Source organism: Podarcis muralis, chromosome 17 (assembly GCF_964188315.1).
Source record: "Podarcis muralis chromosome 17, rPodMur119.hap1.1, whole genome shotgun sequence".
Lineage (NCBI taxonomy): Eukaryota > Metazoa > Chordata > Lepidosauria > Squamata > Lacertidae > Podarcis > Podarcis muralis.
In genome coordinates, this window is record NC_135671.1 from 29,849,364 (window position 1) to 29,873,200 (window position 23,837).

Consider the following 23,837-nt stretch of genomic DNA (forward strand, 5'->3'; position numbering starts at 1 on the left):
CCTGACCATTAGCTCCAGTTGTGCCGTCTCTGGGGTTATGCCACTCATCTCGCTTTATGGCTGAGGGAGCCGGCGTACAGCTTCCGGATTAGTGGCAAGCATGACTAAGCCGCTTCTGGCGAACCAGAGCAGCGCACGGAAACACCGATTACCTTCCCGCCAGAGTGGTACCTATTTATCTACTTGCACTTTGACATGCTTTTGAACTGCTAGGTGGGCAGGAGCAGGGACTGAGCAACAGGAGCTCACCCTGTCACAGGGATTTGAACTGCCGACCTTCTGATCGGCAAGTCCTAGGCTCTGTGGTTTAACCCACAGTGCCACCCGCGTCCCTTAGGTTGCCTACCCATGCTCTAAAGCTTGCATTCACTCAAAGAGCTATCTAATGATGCAATTCCAGGGACTGGTGAGTGATTCTTTTTTTTAATGATCACTGTTCATCACAAATGTGTTCTGCTCCAAACAAAATGTTAAGGGTGTTTGTTCTGGGAGAAATTTCTACAGACATTCCAGGTCTTTGAACAGATTTTTAAGATCAACTAAAATGTTCTTCGAAACTCAACAACAAATAACTTCCCCCCGTTAAAGCAGCCTATTCCGTTCAACCAGACTTTATAAATCAAGGACCAGTAGATTATGACTTTCCGATACCTTTTCATTGGGCGAGTATTCATCTTCTGCTTGTTATAATGAAGTCTGTTCGCTGTGCAAGTTACTGCAATTGAAGGATCCAGACACAGAGGTTCTGCTGTAGCCAGTATCAGTTGGCTTTCTAGCAGGAGTTTGTCTTCCTGTAATACAGAGAGTGTTCTAAAACTGCAGTAAAGACTGCAATCCTATACACATTTACTTGGGAGTAAGTCCCATTTAACTCAATAGGACTTATTTTCAAGTACACAGCAGGCAACTTCTGTGCCAGCTTTTGAACGCTTGCTGAACACCCTGCAACTAAAGTACGTCTTTCCACAATGGTTAATTGATGCCTGTTTTTAACCTTTTTATATGGTGTTTACGGTACAGTTTTATGTTTTATTGTGGCAAACCATTTCAACAGATAAATATTTTTTAAAAATAAATAAGCATGCATAGGACTGGCTGCACGTTACAAATATTTTAAACAGTATTTGTAAATATTTGAACAGTATTTTTGGCATTAACATACATGATAGTTGAGTGTATGCACAGTGTGAAACAGCTGTTCTCGACTTGTAATCTAAGTGATTATTATACTTTCATATCGCAGGGACTTAAGATTGTGTTTGAGAGAGGGGACCAGCAAACACAATTGCCCAAAAATCTGACATCGCTCTCCTCTCTTCAGAACTACTATGGTTCTTGCCAAAGTTTCAATAATCTAAACCGAAATTTCTATTAACAGAATCTTCGGAAGATTCCCAATTTGAAACTGCACATGTGAGCATCACTTAAAAATCAGAGCATGCACACAAGCCCCTTTCTGCCATCCATCATCTCAATGGGACCTTAGGGTGGAGCGTGGGTAACAATAATTACAGATGGGGTCAGGTGGAATTCTACTTGGGCAACAAGGCTTTTCAGCCTCCTCTTTCCTGCTGCAGCCCCTTATGGGCAACCCCTAAAGCTGCCTGGAAGGTCAGCTCCTGCCCCCCTCCCATGGCCCGGGATGTGTTAAGAGGATCTTGAACTCCCACAATACAAACAGATCTTGCAGAAGAAATGTTCTGGATTCTGCCTAATATTGATATTAATAAACAGAATCATGCAAAATAGGTCTAGTCCTCCGACTCACTATGACATATTCTCACTGAAGTGGCAAACTGCAGGGTCGGGTCTTGAGCAAATTTTCCTTCATACAAAACATTTCCAGCACAAAGAATATTACCGTATTTTTCGCTCTATAAGACGCACCAGACCACAAGACGCACCTAGTTTTTGGAGGAGAAAAACAAGAAAAAAAATATTCTGAATCTCAGAAGCCAGAACAGCAAGAGGGATTGCTGCACAGTGAAAGCAGCAATCCCTCTTGCTGTTCTGGCTTCTGTGATAGCTGCGCAGCCTGCATTCGCTCCATAAGACGCACACACATTTCCCCTTACTTTTTAGGAGGGAAAAAGTGAGTCTTATAGAGCAAAAAATACGGTATTTCCAGCACAAAGAAGATGTCAGGGAAGACTCTAAACTAGCCTTTTCTCCAACATGCTTGCTTTCCAATCTTATCTGGAAGGGTTTTAAATATCTATCTATCTATCTATCTATCTATCTATCTATCTATCTATCTATCGCACTGAATTAAATCACTTGAGACCTCTAGCAGAGCCCAGACATAACCTTGCCACTTCACTGAAACCTAGGCCTATTCATCTCCTAGTAGATCTTTATGCCACTGAACAAGATGGCCTTTCCTGGGGTTGGAAGACTATACTGCACCAGAAATTATCATCACAATATACCATAATACTAGGAAACTACCACACTAGTGAAACCAACTCCTTTAGCTGCCACGTTTGTTACCTGCGTCCATTTGTGGTTGTCGCTTGTAATGGAATGCACATCACAAATCAAGGTCTAGAAAAATGAGGCAAACCTTTCATTACTTGTGAAGTACAGGATTTCTAAATACGATGCATCAGGATTGTCTTTTAAAAAAATAAGAGCAACACCAAAGCTGAAAAACACGAGTTGTTTACCTGCATTGTTGGGCGCAGAAGTATGTACTTGCTTTGGTATGTTGGAGATTTGAGATTACCAGATTGTCTATAGTCACGTATTTCTGTTATGACGCAGCCACAATGAAAAATATTTATCTGTTTAAAAGCAAACAAAAATGTATGCATCAGCATTTCCATATATTTATACCCGGAACTAAACAGATCTTTAGATCTCTGGGAATACTTCATCTCTCTTTTTTTAAACTCTATTTATTATTATTATTATTATTATTATTATTATTATTATTATTATTAAGCTTAACAAGGACAATAACCAAATTATCTAAAAACTGGTGCTTGTTCTTAAAAGTTAGAAATATTTTTCAAGCGTTGCTCATAAGTTTTGAAATTTTTAATTTTATACTAGTGCTCAGTTTAGACATTATGCCAAACTGTGGTTTGTTGTAACCATAGTTTTAGAACCCAAATGGTAGTTTGGTCTCCAGACAGGATAGCGAATTGGGTCAGTTAGTTGAACATATACTCCTTCTTCTTTGGCGATCCCTCGTAGCTGAGTAAGATTGCCTTCTATAAACATGGTTTTAACAATGAGTCCGTAAGTGACTGTGGAGGCCAATTCTGGATCCACACGTCCTTCCACAGTGGGGACATTGGTTTCCGGGCGGGAGTTGATCACGGTGTGGATTTGTCAAGCATGCCTTCCTCTTAGTACGTTTCTCCCTTGCGTCCTGAGTTTGAGTGTCTTCAAAGTCCATGACACCTTTGGGAAGGGCTGTTTTCCAATTGGAGCGCTCGCAGGCCAGTGTTTCCCAGTTGTCGGGGTTTATACTACATTTTTAAAGATTTGCTTTGAGAGAGTCTTTAAACCTCTTTTGTTGACCACCAGCATTATGCTTTCCATTTTTAAGTTTGGAATAGAGTAGTTGCTTTGCAAGACGATAATCAGGCATCCGCACAACATGACCAGTCCAACGAAGTTGATGTTGAAGAATCATTGCTTCAGCACTGAATTTGGTCAGTTAGTTGAACATATACTATATACAGCAGGAATGGGGAACCCTTGGTCCTCCAAAGGCTGCTGAATCACAGCTCCTAGCAGACTCAGCAAGCATGGCAAGACAAGTTCTGGTTCAGCCACATTGATAAGACACCCCCCACACACACACACACATACTGTTACTGCTACTTTCACTACCCCTCAACCACTAAAACAAAACCAGAAACACCATTTCAAAGTCTTTCAAACCTGTGATTTCTCCAGGAGATCAACTAAAATAGGAGGCAGCTCTTCTGCATCCAAATATTCAAGCAATTCTCCCTCTTCATAAGGAAGTCGAATGGTTTCTGAATCTGCGTTAAAAGAATGCATTTGACTATGAATATGCGTGTGAGCTATTTGCTTTCACAATTATTCCTTTCTGGCAAAAAGAAAAAAAACCCCACATATTTAACTTACAAAATTGTGATTCTGATACGTAACAAGCTACCTCACAGAGAGGCTGGTTAAAAATGCTTTAAATGAATGGATGATCCAGAACAGGGGTGGCCAACCTTCATTCTAGTCAAGGCCACACTGCCAACTCTCGTGGGGGGGGGGGGAGCATGTCAAGGTGGCACAGCCAAAATGTTTAAAAGTGGACGTGGCCAGAAAATGTAAAGGGCACATTTTTAACAGTCTCGGGGGCAGTGGCCACAAAAATACTTTTGGCGTCACAACAGGTGTGATCAGTACAATTTAATATATGAATAAATGGGAGTAGTCAGTAATTTTTAAAAAGGATACGTTTCAGAAAGGCCTTGGGATGTACAGTAGTACATTGTGGAGGTGGAGGATCCCAAGGAGCAGTCTGTCTGTCTGTCTGTCTGTCTATCTATCCAGCAAAAAAATCCTTTCCCCCCAATGACAACTTTGAGGGCATGGTGAGAAAAAACTCAGGGTGCTGGTGAGGAAAAAATCTGGGGATAGGGGCACACTGGTTAGCCACCCCGATCAAGAGAAAGACAGCCATGGTCTTTCTTCTACTAAGTAAAACAAAATCCAGTAGCTGGAAGAATTCAAACAGACACACAGAGTCCAGAAGATCATATCAGGCTTTAAACAGATTTATTCTCAGCTAAAGACAGTAATAGCACAAAAGAGTTTTTAATAAAACCAGCAACTTGAAGCACTGTTTATTTTAAGGCACAATCAGGAGGTTAACAGCTATTTAGTGTTAACTTTACCTGACCCATTCTTCCCTCTCAGCATCAGCGAATAGCCTTCGTTTCCTGGATACAGGTTCACTACTAGGCATGACAATGTCTCTTGCAAAACCAGCTTCTCCAACAAGTTCACATTTCGCCTCAGCTTCTGTTTCAAAATGGGTGACACTCATGAAAACAACGCATCCAGGAGCTAACACTGTTTACTAACAACATGAAATAACGAACACGGAAACGAGCAGCTATTCACTATAATTACCTTACTAAGTCTACCTCGGTTTCATAAGTAACATTTCATTCTATGTGCTGAAGAACTAATGGTTGCAGGGAAAGAAACAAAAAGGGAAGGGCTCGATCTTTTGGAACATTCTTGAGAAAAGCCTAGGGACAAATTATTCACTCTGCTCTCCTGGTGAAGGTAGAGCCAAGAATAGGGTGAAAGGACAATTTCACCCGCTACTACACTCGTCCTGCCTTCAACCATTCCTATCCACTCCACTTCCCAATAACAAATAATTATGTTTACTGTTTATCTATTACATGTACGGTATATCCTTTCCTCTCTTCCACGGAACTCAAGGCAGCAAATAGAGGTTCTGCAGCGCCCCCTCAACCTACTTTTATTCAACAAAGTTGGTGCACCTTCATTTATTTGAAGGTTTTAAGAACTGCTTTGAATCTCTCAAAATAATTTAACACCGCCACTTTCCTGAGTTAATAAAACCATCCACTAAGAAAACGAGGCTTTAGCGTGCGTTTGCTGCAATGCATTTTCATAGAATGTTTGCCCTGTTCAGAACTACAATCTCTTGATCGCTTCCCAAAAGAGTGTCAGACTCCTCCTGCTGAAAAATAAGGGCTGTGGGGTTTTAGATTATCCCTCACAAAGAGGGCTTTCCTCATCACCTTCTATAGATGGGATGGGGAACCTCTGGTCCTACAACACCCAACATCTCTGACCTTATGCTATGCGGGCTAGGGCTGATGGGAGTTCAACATTTGGAGGGCCACAGTTTCTAAACTCGATTCTATAAGGAAGGAGTCATTTAGCATTGCTCAAGTTCTAAAAGGTAAAGGTAAAGGTACCCCTGCCCGTACGGGCCAGTCTTGACAGACTCTGGGGTTGTGCGCCCATCTCACTCAAGAGGCCGGGGGCCAGCGCTGTCCAGAGACACTTCCGGGTCACATGGCCAGCGTGACAAAGCTGCATCTGGCGAGCCAGCGCAGCACACAAAAACGCCGTTTACCTTCCCGCCAGTAAGCGGTCCCTATTTATCTACTTGCACCCGGGGGTGCTTTCGAACTGCTAGGTTGGCAGGCGCTGGGACCGAGCAACGGGAGCGCACCCCGCCGCGGGAATTCAAACCGCCGACCTTTCGATCGGCAAGTCCTAGGCGCTGAGGCTTTTACCCACAGCGCCACCCGCGTCCCCGCAAAACTTGGTTAGATGCCACGAAGTAGGTGGCAATGCCTTAACCATATGCGTGTTGTACAGGCCACAAGGACCTCTTCCATCCTTATCAAGGGGAGTGCTAACCTTCTCTCCTTTCATACAACACGTTCTACCTGCTCAAGTTCTACCTGCCAACAAATCTGTAGGAAGACCTACATGGCAGGAGCGGTCCTAATCTCACCCAGACATTGTTATCTGCTCTACTCTCAGATCAGATCTAGGAAATAAGTGCTCTTTACTGTACCACCAAAGCCACGATGGCCAGAACCACCATGCGCCCTTCAATCTAGTAACCTGCCAATCTAGTAACCTGCCTCTGGGAAGAACTATGTGGAGAAGCACACATTCTAGCTGGACTCTATTGCTTTTGGATTTTACTTTCAGGGAGGTGTTGCTTCTCCCCATCCTCAACACCAAGTCAGAACCTCAGTTGACACTGGGCATTGCGTGAAAATGCCAATTCCTTTAATAGCTTTTTTTAAAAGAAAAGAAAAGAAAAGAAAAGAAAGCAGTATATAAATATTAATTACACAAAATGAAAGTGGGGCTTATCAGAGCTCTAGAGCAGACCACCAGCAAGACAGTAATGGAGCGAGTGCTTGGCAAATAAGTCCCACTTACCTTTATTTCAGGCTCTTTATCGCATTCTTCCAGATACAGTTCATATAATTTTTGAAACACAGATTTTCTAAAATTGTGAAGAGGAAACACAATTCAGTAACCGTTTTGTCTGTTGAAGTAAAAAAGAGGCACTAAATAATTCTTACCTCCCACTGGATAAATATTTTCGTTTGGGAGGCCTCTGGCGTGCACTTTCAATGATATACTGAAAAAAGAAAACCCACACAAATAAGCTTAGTGGTACACAGATATGCAAACTGCTTTAGGGGATTTAGGAGTGTGCATGTTTGCATTAAATTAAACAAAAAATGAGTGATAAATCTATTTCTCTTCTATTACATTTTCAGTTTATGAAATTTATTTTCTGTACAGTGTTCTGAATAACTGGGGAAACTTTGGTACAATGCAGATGATTATTAAATGTAACATTAAATGTGTGCAATTCATACAATCTACTACTTACCTCAGCACGATCCAATGCAAGTTCTAAAGCCTGCTGCTGCAAAATGATAAAAAGACCTTTCTTAGAAAGCATATGTTAATATAGATGCTTGTACTATATCATCCGATATAAAATAGTTCCCAGTGTTAGAAACTCTAGGCACCAAATGGATCCTTAAACCAGGGTTAGTCACCAAAGTGGAATGCCTAGTTGCCATTTTGGGGGGAAATGGCTCTAAAGCCATATTTTTCAATATAACTTTTTGGTTCCTGAAATTCATTCTGATTGTGCAGATAAAATAGAACTGACAGAATTCTACAGGATGGGGTATTAGTGTGTGAAAACAATCAATAATCAATGATCCCCAGGCATGCCCTTCTAGATAGTGGAGATGCCAGATGCCATCCTGACACCTGGGCATCTTCACTTGCTCACAAGGGGTCAATATTCAGGTGTAAAATGCACCTGGCCCCTGGCTAATTTCAAACACCGATAGTATCATATAATATTTATTAATTCTATCATTTTTTTCACCAGATAAGGTGTTCTGACCAATTATTACAAATACCTTATTTAGTAGTGTAGTTACCTAGAAGCAAATCTCATGAAAATTAATCAGACTTCTGAGTAAATATAATTAGGACTTGAGAGCAAGCAATAAGTTATCAACAATCATCCAGTCACAGACAATTAAGACAATATTTGAGACAAGCACAAGTTTGCTTACATTGTGGTTTTTGGCAGCAGCAGCGACCTCAAAGCAGATGTATAACTGGCAATGCCTATACTATAGTCTGATGCAGACATATGCTTAAGAGACCATGAGCAGGCTGCTCTCTCCCACCTTGACAGCAAATTCTCTGGTTTTTCTTTTAAAAGTTAAGCATGTCAGAACTGTTGTTAAATATGGCTGAACAAGACTCTTGTTAAACTATGTTTTGAAATTATGGTTTCAAGACAGAACTAATGCTAATTTTAAATCAGGGTTAAACAGGAAGCCTGGGTATCCTAACCCACAATTAACATTGGTGTTAACATTAATGCTTAATCACAACTAAGAATTCACTTCCTAGACAGGAGAACTTGGAAGAAAGGACCATATGATTTTTTTATTATAATAAGATACACAACTGCATGTGCTCCATAAAGCTTGTTAGTACAAGATAAAGAAAATAATCTTAAACTATATTCACAAAAATGGAGATAGTTGTATTAATAACCTCAGGCAATAGTGGAAAAGTTGGTGATGAAATGGGCTGTTTTTGGCTTTTCATCACTTGTCACTAACTAGTAGCAGGACTTAAAAGTAGCTTTCCATCAGATTTGCATCTTGCTTATTATTTCATCCATCCAAGACTATACTCTATTAGTATAGTGACTGACAGAGGCAAACAGACATGTCAACAGCACTCACACATATCTTGCTATACAGGCAACGGCCATTTTATGCTTGTCCAAAATGTGTGCAACCGTGCATATGTGCATTGGCCTGAATCCAAGAGACCCCAAAAGTCACAAAAAGGGGACGAACAGGGCAGTGTGGTTGAAGTACATGGAAGTCCAGAACGTAATGCAAATGGGTCACTGCCTGTATAATCTACTGCACAACAATCAGCAAATAACGCTTTCACGCCATCTTGCTTGCAAGTGTTCACTAGAAAAGAGAGGAGCCTCAAGAAAGATCTTAAGATGCTGCACATCTGGCTCCTCTGTTCACTATCCACATTTCACTATCATCTTGAAAAGCCCTGAACTGGTTCAGATGTAGCATTCTTGGTCTACTACACCATGGTTTAACCTGACCAAGGTCTGAACACGCCTTATAGAACAATGTTTTAAATTTAATTACATATATTAAAAAGAGAAGACACAGTTAATTTATTCTCCCATGTCCCAAGCACACATTGCAGAAACCAGAATCTGACAGCAGAAGAGAGAAAAATCTTACCATCATGACTGAAGCGCGATGACAACATCCAAAAATGATGTTTTTGGAGTTGGGCACAGAAAAGCACTGTCAGTTTCCTGTGTCCATGTTTAAGGCACTCTAGAATTGGTGAGAGAAGAGGAAAAGCACTTATTGCAAAAATATATAAGGCATTCTATTTACATTCTATGGTCCCTTACCTTTCCCGCCCCGACCTGGCCACAGTGATCCATGCGACGGTCATCTCCAGGCTTGACTACTGTAATTCGCTCTATGCGGGGCTGCCCTTGAAGCTGACCCAGAAACTCCAGAGGGTGCAGAATGCTGCAGCGAGGCTCCTCACGGGGTCTCTGCCATGGGAGCATATTCACCCAGTGCTTTTCAAGCTGCACTGGCTCCCGGTAGAGTACAGGGTCAGATTTAAGGTGCTGCTTTTGACCTTTAAAGCCCTTCACGGCCTAGGACCCTCGTACCTACGGGACTGCCTCTCCCAGTATGCCCCACGGAGAGCCTCAAGGTCCATAAATAGCAACACTCTAGTGGTCTCAGGCCCTAAAGAAGTTAGATTGGCTTCAACCAGAGCCAGGGCCTTTTCAACACTGGCTCCGGCCTGGTGGAACGCTCTGCCTCATGAGACCAGGGCCCTGCAGGATCAGATTTCTTTCCGCAGGGCCTGTAAGACAGAGTTGTTCCGCCTGGCCTTTGGCTTGGAGCCAATCTGATTCCCTCCCTCTTTCTTTTTTCCTTTCCTTCTCCTCCTGCGATGAGGCTACATTTTAATATTTTAATGTTTCAATATTTTAATGTTGCAGTTTAATTTTGTTTTTAAGTTGTAATCATTCAACTTGTTTTTATTATTGCTTGTAAGCCACTCTGAGCCCGGCCTTGGCTGGGGAGGGTGGGGTATAAATAAAAATTATTATTATTATTATTATTTGTCAAAAATAGGAAAATAAAATCTAAATGGAGTTTGAAGGGGGGTTGACTGAGATAGGACTCTGGGGTTTCCCTGCACAAACACACTGGTCATTGAGATGGCTTACTGATGAAAAAGAAGAGCAGCTAAAGATGTAGGCGCAGTTAACAGACTTCTCAAACTTGGGTCTCCAGCAACTGTTGCTGAACTACAACTCCCATCAATCCTTGAGGGGCAGTATTTCAATACGAGTAGGAAAATGAGAGTACAGTGGTACCTCGGGTTAAGAACTTAATTCCGTTCTTAACCTGAAACTGTTCTTAACCTGAGGTACCAGTTTAGCTAATGGGGCCTCCCGCTGCCACGCAATTTCTGTTCTCATCCTGAAGCAAAGTTCTTAACCCAAGGTACTATTTCTGGGTTAGCGGAGTCTGTAACCTGAAGCATCTGTAACCTGAAGTGTCTGTAACCCGAGGTACCACTGTACCCCAAAACATTTTTTTAGAAAAAAGCACTGATATTAAGTATACCAGCATTTCATTTAATAAGATCAGTGTTTCCCAAACATGGGTCTCCAGCTGCTTTTGGACTACAACTCCCACCATCCCAGCTAGCAGGACCAGTGATGATGGGAGATGTAGTCCAACAACAGCTGGAGCCCCAAGCTTGAGAAACAAATGCGCACTATGTAACGACGAAAGCAATGACAAACCTAGACAGTATCTTAAAAAGCAGAGACATCACCTTGCCAACAAAGGTCTGTATAGTTAAAGCTATGGTTTCCCCAGTAGTGATGTATGGAAGTGAGAGCTGGACCATAAAGAAGGCTGATCGCCGAAGAATTGATGCTTTTGAATTATGGTGCTGGAGGAGACTCTTGAGAGTCCCATGGACTGCAAGAAGATCAAACCTCTTCATTCTTAAGGAAATCAGCCCTGAGTGCTCACTGGAAGGACAGATCGTGAAGCTGAGGCTCCAATACTTTGGCCACCTCATGAGAAGAGAAGACTCCCTGGAAAAGACCCTGATGTTGGGAAAGATGGAGGGCACAAGGAGAAAGGGATGACAGAGGACGAGATGGTTGGACAGTGTTCTCGAAGCTACCAGCATGAGTTTGACCAAACTGCAGGAGGCAGTGGAAGACAGAAGTGCCTGGCGTGCTCTGGTCCATGGGGTCACGAAGAGCCGGACACAACTAAACGACTCAACAACAACAACAACAACAACAGGAAAATGAGAGTATCCCCTAACTTTTTTTTTTTTTTTAGGAAAAGAACCCTGATATTAAGTATATCTGCATTTCATTTAATTAGATCAGTGTTTCCCAAGCCTGGGTCTCCAGCTGCTTTTGGACTACAACTCCCACCATCCCTAGCTAGCAGGACCAGTGGCCAGGGATGATGGGAGATGTAGTCCAACAACCGCTGAAGCCCTAAGCTTGAGAAACAAATGCGCACTATGTAACGACGACGAGGGGAATGACCACCTATAGAGAAACCGCGGAGGGAGCCGCCGGAGCTTCACAATTCCGTGCAAATAACCCCTCCAGAAATGTTCGGGGGGGGAGAGAGGAGAAGAAAAAAGAAACAGAAGAGGAAGAAGACCTTATCCCACCCCCATCCTCGATACAGGGGACACAAGTGTGTGGGGTGGGGGATACCCATGCTTTGCCGCCCCACCCCACCCCCAGCTCGACCCCTCGCTCAGCAACCCCTTTCCTTTCCATCCCCCCCCCCCCAAGGCGAACTAGAGACCTACCCGCCTCCGCCCGAGCGGCGCTTCCATCGCCCACTTCCGCCGCAAGTGCTTCCGGGGCCCTCGAGAAAGAGAGACCCGCGCAGGCGCGCTGGGGTGCAGCGGGCGCTCGCGGTTGCCACGGAAACGCGGGAAGCGGCCGAGCGCTGCTGCTTCTTCTTGTTGTTGTTGTTGTCGCCGGAAGCTCGTTCAGTTCCAAAGGCCCAGCTTCCATAGACACGTAGCAATCACACGGAGAACCAATTTCAATAAAAATCTTAATCCCCCCCCTCCCGCCTGCCCTCCCCATGTCAAAGAGAACAGCACATTATCATTATTTACATTGATGTCTCCAAGGGTAATCTCATTTATAGAAGATGCTCTTGCTCTCATTTTGAAAAGATTAAAAAATAGATATATTTCGATACGATACTATGCTGCGTTGCACTGAAATGTTTAAATGTTTCCTTTATTGGCCTTGAATCTTCCCGCCACACTTGCCATACTTTCCTGCCACACCAACATGGCACCTTTGAGAACCACTGCCCTAACCACTGCCTCATAAGAGAGGAGTTCCATTATCTTCCTTACTTGGCTCTTATTTTGTGCTAACAAAGAAAGCAATAAGGCATTTAAAAGCTCAACACAGAGGCATTCAAGTCAGTGCACCATGAGGTTTCTTCCATAATTATGATTGCCTCCCTATCTTCAATCAGGTTATCCCATAAAGTCAATTTATCATTGTAGGGTTGCCATATTTCAATAAGTAAAAACCAGGACACCCCAAACAAGCCTTTTTTTTTAGGAAGACTCCATTTTAATTTAATTTTTTTACAAAAACCCACAATTTTTTGATTGACTTGCCCAAGATCCAGGACAAAGATCCAGGACAAACTTCGGAAATCCCCCCCAGACATCAATTACATCAAATCCTCATTGATGGGTGTGCTCAACCACCAGCTGACTAGTTTGACAAGTTATTGCTCTGCCCACTAGATGTCAGGATTGCACTTTGGTTTGTTCTAATTAATACAAATTTTATAGGGGATAGTTTTTCACTTGGGACAGAAGGACACGAATCATGCCTCTAGTTCATCTACTTCACTGTCTATCCCTGTGCTGAATGCCAGCAGCTCCCCAAGGGTCTCATGCAGGTGCTTTCTCCACCTTTCTGTAACACATTGTTCATGAAATCAGCTGTAAAAGATCACCACAGCTGAACAATAAAAGCCACCTGAAACAGATTTCTTGAAAGTTTGGAGTTTTGCTGGGCTTCTAGATGTTAAGGGTTTGTTTGTTTTTTCCAGAGACATGGGGCCACCACAGAAGCCCCCTAGCTTTTGCTCTTTCCAATCTCCCTTATTTAGCAGGAGGGCAATAAAGAAAGGCCTCAGGCGTAGCGCTATGTTGCAGATTTTAGAGGGTGAACAGGACTATATGGGTATAGTCCTTTAAATAGCCCAAATCATTTAGGGTTTTGAAAGCACCTTCAATTGGGTCCAGAAGTGCTCTAGCAACCAATGTAGTAGATGTTACAGTAACAGTACTATATCAGACCCTCCAAGTGTTTCTATTTTCCAGGGGCATCCCTGATTTTAGAGGAGCCATCCCAGTTTCTGATTTGATCCCAGAATGTCCTGCTTTTCCTTAGGATGTCCCTATTTTCTTTGGAGAATTGTTGGAGGGTATGGAGTTATCCAACCCCCGGGCCTTCTGCAGGCAGTAGGGAAGTTTTTAAAAGTTTTTATTATGTTTTTATATATGCTGGGAGCTGCCCAGAGTGCTGAGGCAACCCATTAAGATGTGTGGGGTATAAATAGTAAGATTATCGTTATGGAATGGGACGTCCCTATTTTCATCAGAGAAATGTTGGAGGGTATGCCCATTCACCTAGCACTTGGCAGACCTCTTTGTACATTTCTCTTTATCCTGTCAACACCAGTGGTTATAACATAGCTGCTGCAGGTGAGAAAGTGGGATCTCCAAGCCACTTGAGCAGCCTTCTGAAATTCAGCACATAAGCACCTGTGTGGTAGGTTCCCTTTTATGATCCCCATGGCATAATGGCATAAGCAAACATGTAATTATAGCTGAAACACATTTCTTCCTTTTTATTTTCCTTTGTGAAAGAGAAGTAAAGCAATAGAATACCATGCTGGTATAATGTTAATTTATTACTGTGCCACAGTGCTACAACACCATAGTAACAAGAATGCATTATTTATGTTACAGCCAGAAGAGTGTTCTAGCGATAATTAAAAGATCTGTAATAGGAGAATGCTTGACCTGACCTTTCATTTTGGTGGAATAAGGCATCAGTCTAGCTTGTGTTGCATTATGGTATCGGCCCTCGGTGACGCTCACCCTTGTTTGTGACATAGAATGCAAAATCAGACTTCTGGTGTGAGAGATTGCAAGAAAGGAAGTATGGATAAGCCATCAATGACATTGGTGTGGATCCTTATGATAAAAGGGGAGTCCATTAGTGGGGAGAGCCTTCCTATTCCATACCATCAAAATTTGTTTTTCTCTCTGAATAATTTCCGTCTTAAGAACAGCCACCATCAAGGCAACTTTGCATTCAGACCTGTACAGGTTCAGTAGTAGACTGTGTGAAGTGCTTTCAGACCATTTTCTGGAACAGATTATTCAGTTCCTTTGAGAGCCAGAAGCCAACGACCTGTGCACATCTTCAGATTTTGACCTAGGAAGATTAGAAGAGACGCAATTAAGAGCACAGATTGTCTCAAATCAAAAAATTAAATGTATGCCCTTGACTGTTTGAGTGCTATTTTAATTGACATGGTTATTATATCAACCATGTAGAAAAAGTACAGGTGATGAACATGACCCCCCCAATTAAGCTTGAGAGCCCTGAGGACCATGTGTAGGACAAATCTGGTTCTGTCACTTATCAACAGACAACTCCTAACTTTGTTTTATAGTTCGACGATGACAAATTCATAAATTAGCCACCCACCCCTGATCTGAAATGCTGAATAGTACAGCTGTTCGTGATTATAGTCTCTGATCATTTCCCCTCTTTTTCAAATTGCTGTATTTGCTTTGTGTCATGCCTTAGAAAGGGAGCTTAAACTGCACTGACAATGTGTTGTGTGTGTGTGTGTGTGTGTGTGTGTGTGTGTGTGTGTTAAGCCTTTGAAATCACTCACATATGGAAGCATTCAAAACTGTTGCACTATGAACATAGCACGTAAGATTCCAGCAAGTTAGCTAGTCAGAAAATTGGCAAGGAGGTGTCCTTCAGGATATTTTATCACAATGAACATGCCAAAGAGTTAAGGTGAGGTGCCATGTGTTCCCTTGTTAGAAAAAACAGCAACAGCATTATGAAGCCGAGGAATGTGTGAACAACGGCTGCACATTGCTGTTCCCTTTGGTGTCCGTACTAAGCCTGGACACACCATTCCAAAGTCTTGGGTCTCACTGAATCGGATGCTGGGCAGTGCACATGAAGAAACTGGTCAGGTCTGTATTCTGGATTATGACAGCAGTCCTTGTCTCCTGGGTTGCTTTCACGCTAAGGCACTCCTGAGTCATTATTTTTCTGCAATCAGCTGGAGGTAGAATCTAACTGGTGTTGCAACATGCCACAATATAGCACTGTAAAACCCAACAATGCTTGTTACCATGGTGAAGATCCTATTACATGTTTTCTGTCCAAGAATCAATGGTTGGGCACACACTCTTGTCTACTCTGTATCCAGTGCGCTCCCACTGCTGAGTTGGGAAACAGTGTACACACAATGTTAGCCACAATCTATCCTGTGTTTATCCCGTAGTTGCTTATGAAATAGGTAAAAGGTAAAGGTAAAGGACCCCTGGATGGTTAAGTCCAGTCAAAGGCGACTATGGGGTTGCAGGCACTCATCTTGCTTTCAGGCCAAGGGAGCCGGCGTTTGCGTGTTCAGACCCAGAAGCCTCCCCCCTAAATAAATTCACACGTTTTGGTTTTTGGCAGAATTTAGGCCACAACTTTAATGATCACAGAAAGTGACTGATTGCATAGGCTCTGGTTCAACTAGCTCCCTGCCATGCAGGTAGCGCTGACCCAGGGTTCCAGCATAGGTCAGCCAAGGGTGAACACCTGGATAAGCAGAAAGCTGGGAACAGGCTATTTCTGTCACCCAAATGTCTCTCTGGACTCAGGCACGGGCACAACCCCATCTCAGGGGTTGACCAAACCATCGAGTCCCTGGATTCCTATAACGGAATACCCTTCACATAGGGATGTCGAGAGCGTTCTCCCTTCCCTATCACCTGAACCAGAGCCTATCCGCAACCTTACAAGTTGTGACGATTTGCTACGCGGCAGGCGAAACCCAAATGGCAACAGCCAATCAGCCAAGTGGGAAAAATTCCTGCCATGCCCCTGTCCCAATGACAGACGACACACAATGGCATAGCAAGGTCAAACACAAAGCCCTAAAAGTAGGGAGAGGTGGGCCGGTGTTCCAAATGCACACGCCAAAAGAGGAATCTCTGGGTCACATGCATGGGTATAAATAGGTCACTTGAACCATTTGGACTGCGTCCCATTGGCCAGATTGCATCCAGCCACAAGGGACCTACCAATCTGGTGTTGTGGCTGATCAATCGTACCCATCCACAACACAGGGTGTCAGCTTCCAGGTCTCACCGCAATACGTGCCCTCTTTAAAGGAGGACCTGATTTGTCCACAGACAGCTTTCCGGGTCAAGTGGCCAGCATGACTAAACCACTTCTGGTGCAATGGAACACTGTGAAGGAAGCCAGAGCGCACAGAAATGCTGTTTACCTTCTCGCCACAGCAGTACCTATTTATCTACTTGCACTGGTGTGCTTTCGAACTGCTAGGTTGGCAGGAGCTGGGACAGAGCAATGGGAGCTCACTCCGTCGCACAGATTTGAACAGCCAATCATCTGATCGGCAAGCCTAAGAGGCTCAGTGGTTTGGACCACAGCGCCACCCACATATATGGCACCTTATTGCCATTATGGAAAGGCTAACTTATGATGTACAATAAGTGAGAGGTCAAATTAAATCTTAGTTATTTGAAAGTGTGGCATATTAACTGTTGGCACTCTGAGGATCCTGAGGAAAGAACAATGGGATATTCATATTATAAATAAACAAAGCTGAGCATTGCTTATAACTCTTCTGTTCCTGCAAACATGAGTCATCCTTTCTGTCTGGCCCGCCCAAAACTGGTCCATGCTGCCCATGGAAAATAATTTGAATCAGAAGACAGTCAATGAATTAGCTTACGCTGGCATTTCACTACTGACGGAACATGGAAAAATGGAAGCCCCTGCATAGCTTATTTTCTGATCTGATTGCTTCATGCTTTCCTTCACACAGAGAGTCCTGCAGTCTGATCAGAAGTGCATGTCCCATATAAATGAGATTCCAAAGCAATAAACTTATATAATATTGTGATATAATCCTATTACACAGACTCATTGCTCTTAAAAGACATGTTGTCATGCAAAGCAAGAAACACTAATTTGCAATAAGGGTGATTCATGCTGATTGGGGAGGGGGGAAGGAATCTGGACACCCACAGTATTGCATACACATGTTTTCATTTCTATGCCCTTTGTACCAGAAAAATTTAACTGCTGATACTGCGTTTACGGACCACCCAATCTATTAACTGGCACATCCCAGATGTTCTGAATGGTCAAGCTCCCAAAATTCCAATGGTAACTGATCACAGCATGTGAAATAGAGAGATTCTTTCCTTTTTTTCATCACATGTATGTATCATTCAGAGGTGTGCATGAAAGTTGGCTTCCAATCTCTACACTTGAGCTTGTAGCCCAGTCCGCTGTTTTAAGCCACTAATTGTAGCCATCGAAAAAAGACACCACTGGATCTGCTATAAAAGCCAACTTGTGATGAACTTAGGACATGGTGTGCTTCAAGAGTTCCTCTCTTGTTTGTTTTCCAAGCCAGATGATAAACACTTTGGCAATTATGTACTTTCCAGGTGGCAACCAGTGAGGCTGTGCTGAGCAAAACAAAGCCCCTGCCAGCACCCATAACTTTGCTAGCAAGAATAAACTCCCAGCTCACATGTGGTCTTGACAGAACCCCCAGGGAAGAGTTCCCTGACATGGATGGCTTTTATGTGATTCCCACCCACCCACCCTTGCCATCTGGAGTCAGCCTCATGCTCATCATATGTGGGAAGCATGTGTTTATAGAAATCCCATGGGAAGAGGGCAGAAGGTTGCAGGGGAAGGAAGTGTGTCATTCAAATCCTCCTTAGTGCAGAAGAATGCTGTTGGAACTGATCCCTGACAAGCCACTTCTCTGAAAGCTACTGTCTCAAACTGGGATGTTGATAGGAAGACGTTCTAGCCACTGGGGCCAAGGCCATATTTCTTTCAAAGTGGCACAAGCCTGGGCATTGCGTATGGAGGTCCTGGGCTGCCCAGATGACAAAACCTCCCTTTCAGCCTTGATGATGTGGTCCAGAGGAAAGCAGAGCAATACATTTGGCACCAGCTTGGCTGCAGGAGTTGCCGGAAGGAGGCGTACAAGACACGATCCAGCCATCTTAGGGACTCCACTCCAGATTTGTGGACAGTTTACTCCTCCCCCCCCCCCAATTTTTTAAAATTGATTTCCCAAAGAATTTTTGAAACAAACAAACAAACAAACAAACATCTCAACCATATTTAAACCAAGCTTAATAACATTGTTGCGGGACGCGGGTGGCGCTGTGGGTAAAACCTCAGCGCCTAGGACTTGCCGATCGCATGGTCGGCGGTTCGAATCCCCGCGGCGGGGTGAGCTCCCGTCGTTCGGTCCCAGCTCCTGCCCACCTAGCAGTTCGAAAGCACCCTTAAGTGCAAGTAGATAAATAGGTAACGCTTTATAGCGGGAAGGTAAACGGCATTTCCGTGTGCTGCTCTGGTGCCGGTTCGCTGGAGCAGCTTCGTCACGCTGGCCACGTGACCCCGAAGTGTCTGCAGACAGCGCTGGCTCCCGGCCTCTAGAGTAAGATGAGCGCACAACCCTAGAGTCTGTCAAGACTGGCCCGTACGGGCAGGGGTACCTTTACCTTTACCTAATAACACTGTTAAGTGACTTCCTCGTATCCCCCAGTGTATATCATTTTAACGGTTTTCCAAAACCGCAATTCTTATAAAATTAACTTAATCACTTAACATCATTATATTTTCCTTTCCAATTCAGTATTAAACATATTAATTCATCTCATTACCTAATTATATCCTAAGCCTATCTGTTATTTGCAAGCTTCTCCAGTTAATTTAACTTAACATATTTAACGAAATAGTCTTTAAATTTCATCCATTCTTCCTGATAGTCTTCCTTCTTCTGGTCATGGACTCTTCCAGTCAGGTCAGCTAGCTCCAAAAAGTCCATCATCTTCATCTGCCAATCTTCCACTGTTGGTACTTCTTGTGTTTTCCAGTTCTTAGCTAATAAAATTCGAGCAGCAGTTGTGGCATACAAAAATAATGTAACATCTTTCTTGGGCAATTCCAAACCTGTTATTCCAAGAAGAAAGGCCTCTGGTTTCTTACTAAATGTATATTTCAACATTTTTAAAAGTTCATTATAAATCTTCTCCCAGAAGTCTTTCACCTTGGGGCAGGTCCACCAGATGTGATAAAAAGTACCCTCTTTATCTTTACATTTCCAACATAAGTTATCACTGTTATGGTAAATCTTTGCTAATTTTACAGGAGTCAAATACCATCTATACAACATTTTCATTATATTTTCCTTTAACACTGTACATGCAGTGAACTTGACCCCTTTCTTCCAGTCTTTCCCAGTCTTCAAACATTATGTTATGTCCCACATCTCTTGCCCAATCTATCATCACTGATTTAACATGTTCATCCTTTGTATGCCACTCCTTAGCCTTTTCTTCTCCCGAAGATACCCCACAAGGCAATGGAGGTTTAGGACCAGAATTTTCCTTCTCCTAGCGGGACCACCTTCCCAGGCTGATGAGCCCCATCTGCCCTTCGACACATAAATAAATAAATCAATAAAGTAGTAAAAGTGTTATCTTATAGTAAAGCATAGCAGAGGGCCTTGGGGGGTAGGGAGGGAAGTATGTCCAATGTCCAATTCTCTAAGCTGATTTCAGTCAACAAGTCACCAACCAAAGTCTGCTTCAGTGTGTTCTTCTGCCATTATCCACATCAATGCAATGGCATCCTGTTTCTGGCATAAAAGCTAAGGAAGAAAAAAAATATGTCCAGCAGTTATCAATTGAAAGCAATGTTTGCAGGTTTATCACTTGAAAATTAAAGGGTGGCCTTTTTCAATTATAAGCCCTTCCTTACTGCCAAGTGCTCGGTGAATTAATACTATTGGAATGTTTTGGCATGTGCTGAGAAGTGCTAAGTCAAATCTGTTCACTTTTCATATTAAACATTACACATTTAGTCACACATGTTTTTAATTTGCTGTAAAAATAATAATCAACATATGTGCAACAACTGCATTATAATTTATGGAGCAGATCTACAGACATACAAAACTACATTGGGCTGGAAGTCAAAAATAAAAGTTTATTTAAAATAAATGTTGTTGATTGTCTTAAAAACCTCAGTAAAACAACTCCATTGACACTATGACAAATACAGCCAAACAATGAATTTCCCACTTTCTAGCGTGGAACCCCTGAACCTTTGTGTTTTTATGAGTGAGATGCCTTCATTTCTGTCACTGGGAGCAGCTTGAGGGGTGCAGATATGGGGTGCTGCTTTTTTTGAATCAAGTCATAGGCTTGAGCAACAAATTTAATTTGGGTGTGCACACAGGGATTATTTATTTCAACAAAACAAGAAGATAGGGTGTGGGGTGTGTGGAGGGAATGCTAAGGCAAACAAGTAAGGGGAAGGAAGAAGTAAGAGGCAAAAAACTAACAAAACAACGACAACAAGAGTGGTCCAGAAGTCCAAAACAGGAGATTTTCCCTGCAGAGATGACCTCTCCTCCACCTTGCTTGCGAACCACAAAAGCAGCTCCTCATCCTCATAGATGTCTCTCCACAAAAGATGGTCAGTGGAGCTCAGACAGAAACAGAGCCACGAGACAGAGACAGAAGCAGGCAGAAGAAAAAGACTGGAATGGATCTGCAGGTTCTGCTTACAGAAGAGAGAGTCCCTCCTCCCTTATCGGTGCTGCTGGAGCAAATCACCCCACAACTTCCAGAGAGACGCAGGCAGAAACTGCAGATCCATTCTAGATCCTTCCCAGCCTTTGTATTCTGCCTACATCTCTCTCTCTCTCTTTGTTTCCCATGATCCCCAGTTTTTTAATTAAAAAAAAAATAGTGTGTGAGGCCACAGGCAGCACACTCCCTATGCATGCCTATGAATCTAGCATTGCTCATCCATACATTCTTGTTTCTGCACCTCAGTAAAATCCACCTACATTGCTAACTGAACAGATTATTATGAAATGACATAGCATCTCTTGAATCTCTACTTTCAAGAAGGAAGCTGTGCTGTACAGGCTGCCCTGGACTTTACTACTACCACTCGGTGTATTTTTCAAGGTCACTAGCACCTTTACACTGGTGGAACGAACCACTAGCAATTATGACTGAACATGAGAGGATGCTTAAAGTAGCAACTTAAGGAATGGATAGAGCTATTTCCTGACCAGGAAGCGAAGGAAACTGGTCCACTAGGGCTACTGGGGCACAGCCCTCCCAAGAAGAACATTTAAGCCCACCCCAAATCTCAAAGTCACACAACTTTCCTGACTCACAGACATTTTATACTTCTTCTGGAATTCAGAAACGCTCCACAAACATTTCTTTCAATCTGCTCTAGCCATTGAGGTCTCTGTTGCACTTAACCAGTCCTAATCTAAAATCATAGCTATGGCAGGTCCCTCTCACCCCATGTGTCTCTGGGCTTTTTCTATGATAGTTGGAAAAGTGAAGTGATTTATCCGGTGCTATTTTTCTAGAAAAAGTAGCGCCAGAACTCACCATGAACACCTCCCTCATTGTCTTAGAGCAATGGTGCCTCCCCTGAGAGGTGCTGGAGCTGAGTTCTGGCAAGTTCCGGCTGGAAAAACCCTGGATTTCTCACAGTTCCTGGTTTTAACCAACTGGTTAAAAGGATAGGATAGCTAGCATTGGATTTGTTATTACAAAACTGTTTTCTGTTTCTTTTTTAGGGCACTTGGTGAACAGATGTTTAAAAGCTGTGTACAAATTTGAAGCATTAATAAGAAGGCTAGGCCAACCCCAGAGGCAAAATGAAGAGAACCAAGTCTGTTCACCCTCTTTTGTGCAGACAGCAAAGTGTGCTCAGTGACCAAATGGAATTATCATGACTCACAGCTACCCAGTACTCATTCATTTTAATGGTATGAGGTGTAAGAAACACTATGGACATCCTTCCACTGTTCTGTACTAAGAGGATATGGCTACCAGCCAGTCTTCCACCAACCGGTCTTCAGTGATTATTCACAGCTGCTGTGTTTATGAGTAAATTTACCTGGAAATCTTGCTGCTCACGAGAAGGCCACAAAGAAATCCTAAGAAGGGCATCCCAGCTTGAAGCACAGCCTTTCTATCTACTGGCAGCCTGCCATGTGTGCCGCTGCCAAGTTTCACAGCTGGCACAGTTAACATGAAATGGGATCTACCCTGAACTTTTCTTATCCCCGTCCCCCAAAGCAAACCTTTCCAAACCAGAAGCCAGTATTATTTTTGTACATTAGGTTACTTTTTCCTGTCGAGATTAGCTTTCAAATCTCTGCCTAATGGGATCTGTACATTGCAGAGAAACTTGCTGTGAACATCAGCTCCAGTCCCCAAAAGACTCAGTCTCATAAGCAGAGATCATCAGGGGGTTTGGGCTGGGTGTTCATCAGTATGTGGATGACACCCAGCTCTACCTCTCTTTTAAATCAGAACCAGTGAAGGTGGTGACTATCCTGTATGAGTGTCTGGAGGCAGTTGTAGGATGGATGGCAGCTAACAGATTGAGGTTGAATCTTGACAAAATGGAAGTACTGTTTTTGGGGGACAGGAGGCAGGCGGGTGTAGAGGACTCCCTGGTCCTGAATGAGGTAAATGTGCCTCTGAAGGACCAGATGCGCAGCCTGGGAGTCATTTTGGACTCACAGCTGTCCACGGAGGCACAGGTCAATTCTGCGTTCAGGGCAACTGTCTACCAGCTCCATCTGGTATGCAGGCTGAGACCCTACCTGACTGCAGACTGTCTTGCCAGAGTGGGGCATGCTCTAGTTATCTCCCGCTTGGACTACTGCAATGCGCTCTACGTGGGGCTACCTTTGAAGGTGACCCGGAAACTACAACTAATCCAGAATGTGGCAGCTAGACTGGTGGCTGGGAGTAGCCGCCGAGACCATATAAACCGGTCCTGAAAGACCTACCGGTACATTGGCTCCCACTATGTTTCCGAGCACAATTCAAAGTGTTGGTGCTGACCTTTAAAGCCCTAAATGGCCTCGGTCCAGTATACCTGAAGGAGTGTTTCCATCCCCACTATTCTGCCTGGACACTGAGGTCCAGTGCCGAGGGTCTTCTGGCGGTTCACTCACTGCAAGAAGTGAGGTTAAAGGGACCACGCAAGAGGGCCTTCTTGTTAGCCGTGCCCACCCAGTGGCACACTCTCCCATCAGATGTCAAGGAAATAAACAACTATCTGACTTAGAAGACATCTGAAGGCAGCCCTGATTAGGGAAGTTTTTAATTTGTTGTTTAGTCGTCTTATTCGTGTTCGACTCTTCGTGACCCCATGAACCAGAGCAGTGTTTCCCAACCTTGTGCCTCCAGATGTTTTTGGCCTACAACTCCCATCATCCCTGACTAGCAAGACCAGTGGCAAGGGATGATGGGAATTGTAGGCCAAA

The 23,837-nt window shown here is 43.4% G+C and overlaps 1 protein-coding gene, 1 long non-coding RNA gene and 1 other non-coding gene across 12 annotated transcripts in view; all 3 read right to left on the reverse strand.

Annotated features, from left to right (window-relative positions):
- SUPT20H (SPT20 homolog, SAGA complex component) overlaps positions 1–12,107 on the reverse strand; it is a 34,196-nt gene extending 22,089 nt beyond the window's left edge. For 9 of the 10 annotated variants that reach the window (XM_028712618.2, XM_028712614.2, XM_028712617.2 and 6 more), the window contains exons 1-10: positions 11,968–12,107; positions 9,315–9,413; positions 7,388–7,423; positions 7,071–7,129; positions 6,925–6,991; positions 4,872–4,998; positions 3,895–3,998; positions 2,667–2,783; positions 2,491–2,544; positions 652–791 (exon numbers count right to left, since the gene is read on the reverse strand). In XM_028712618.2, the coding sequence (XP_028568451.2) occupies positions 652–791; positions 2,491–2,544; positions 2,667–2,783; positions 3,895–3,998; positions 4,872–4,998; positions 6,925–6,991; positions 7,071–7,129; positions 7,388–7,423; positions 9,315–9,320 (710 nt within the window). In that variant the 5' untranslated portion in view covers positions 9,321–9,413; positions 11,968–12,107. The remainder of the gene's footprint in view (positions 1–651; positions 792–2,490; positions 2,545–2,666; positions 2,784–3,894; positions 3,999–4,871; positions 4,999–6,924; positions 6,992–7,070; positions 7,130–7,387; positions 7,424–9,314; positions 9,414–11,967) is intronic. The other variant, XM_028712612.2, reaches the window with a different exon arrangement.
- The window catches only part of LOC144325961 (uncharacterized), an 81,135-nt gene that overhangs the window by 25,317 nt on the left and 31,981 nt on the right, over positions 1–23,837 (reverse strand). The gene's annotated exons all lie outside the window — the stretch shown is intronic.
- On the reverse strand, positions 6,283–6,409 carry LOC114599986 (U6atac minor spliceosomal RNA). The gene has a single exon (XR_003707404.2). It is a non-coding gene; the product is annotated as a U6atac minor spliceosomal RNA (small nuclear RNA).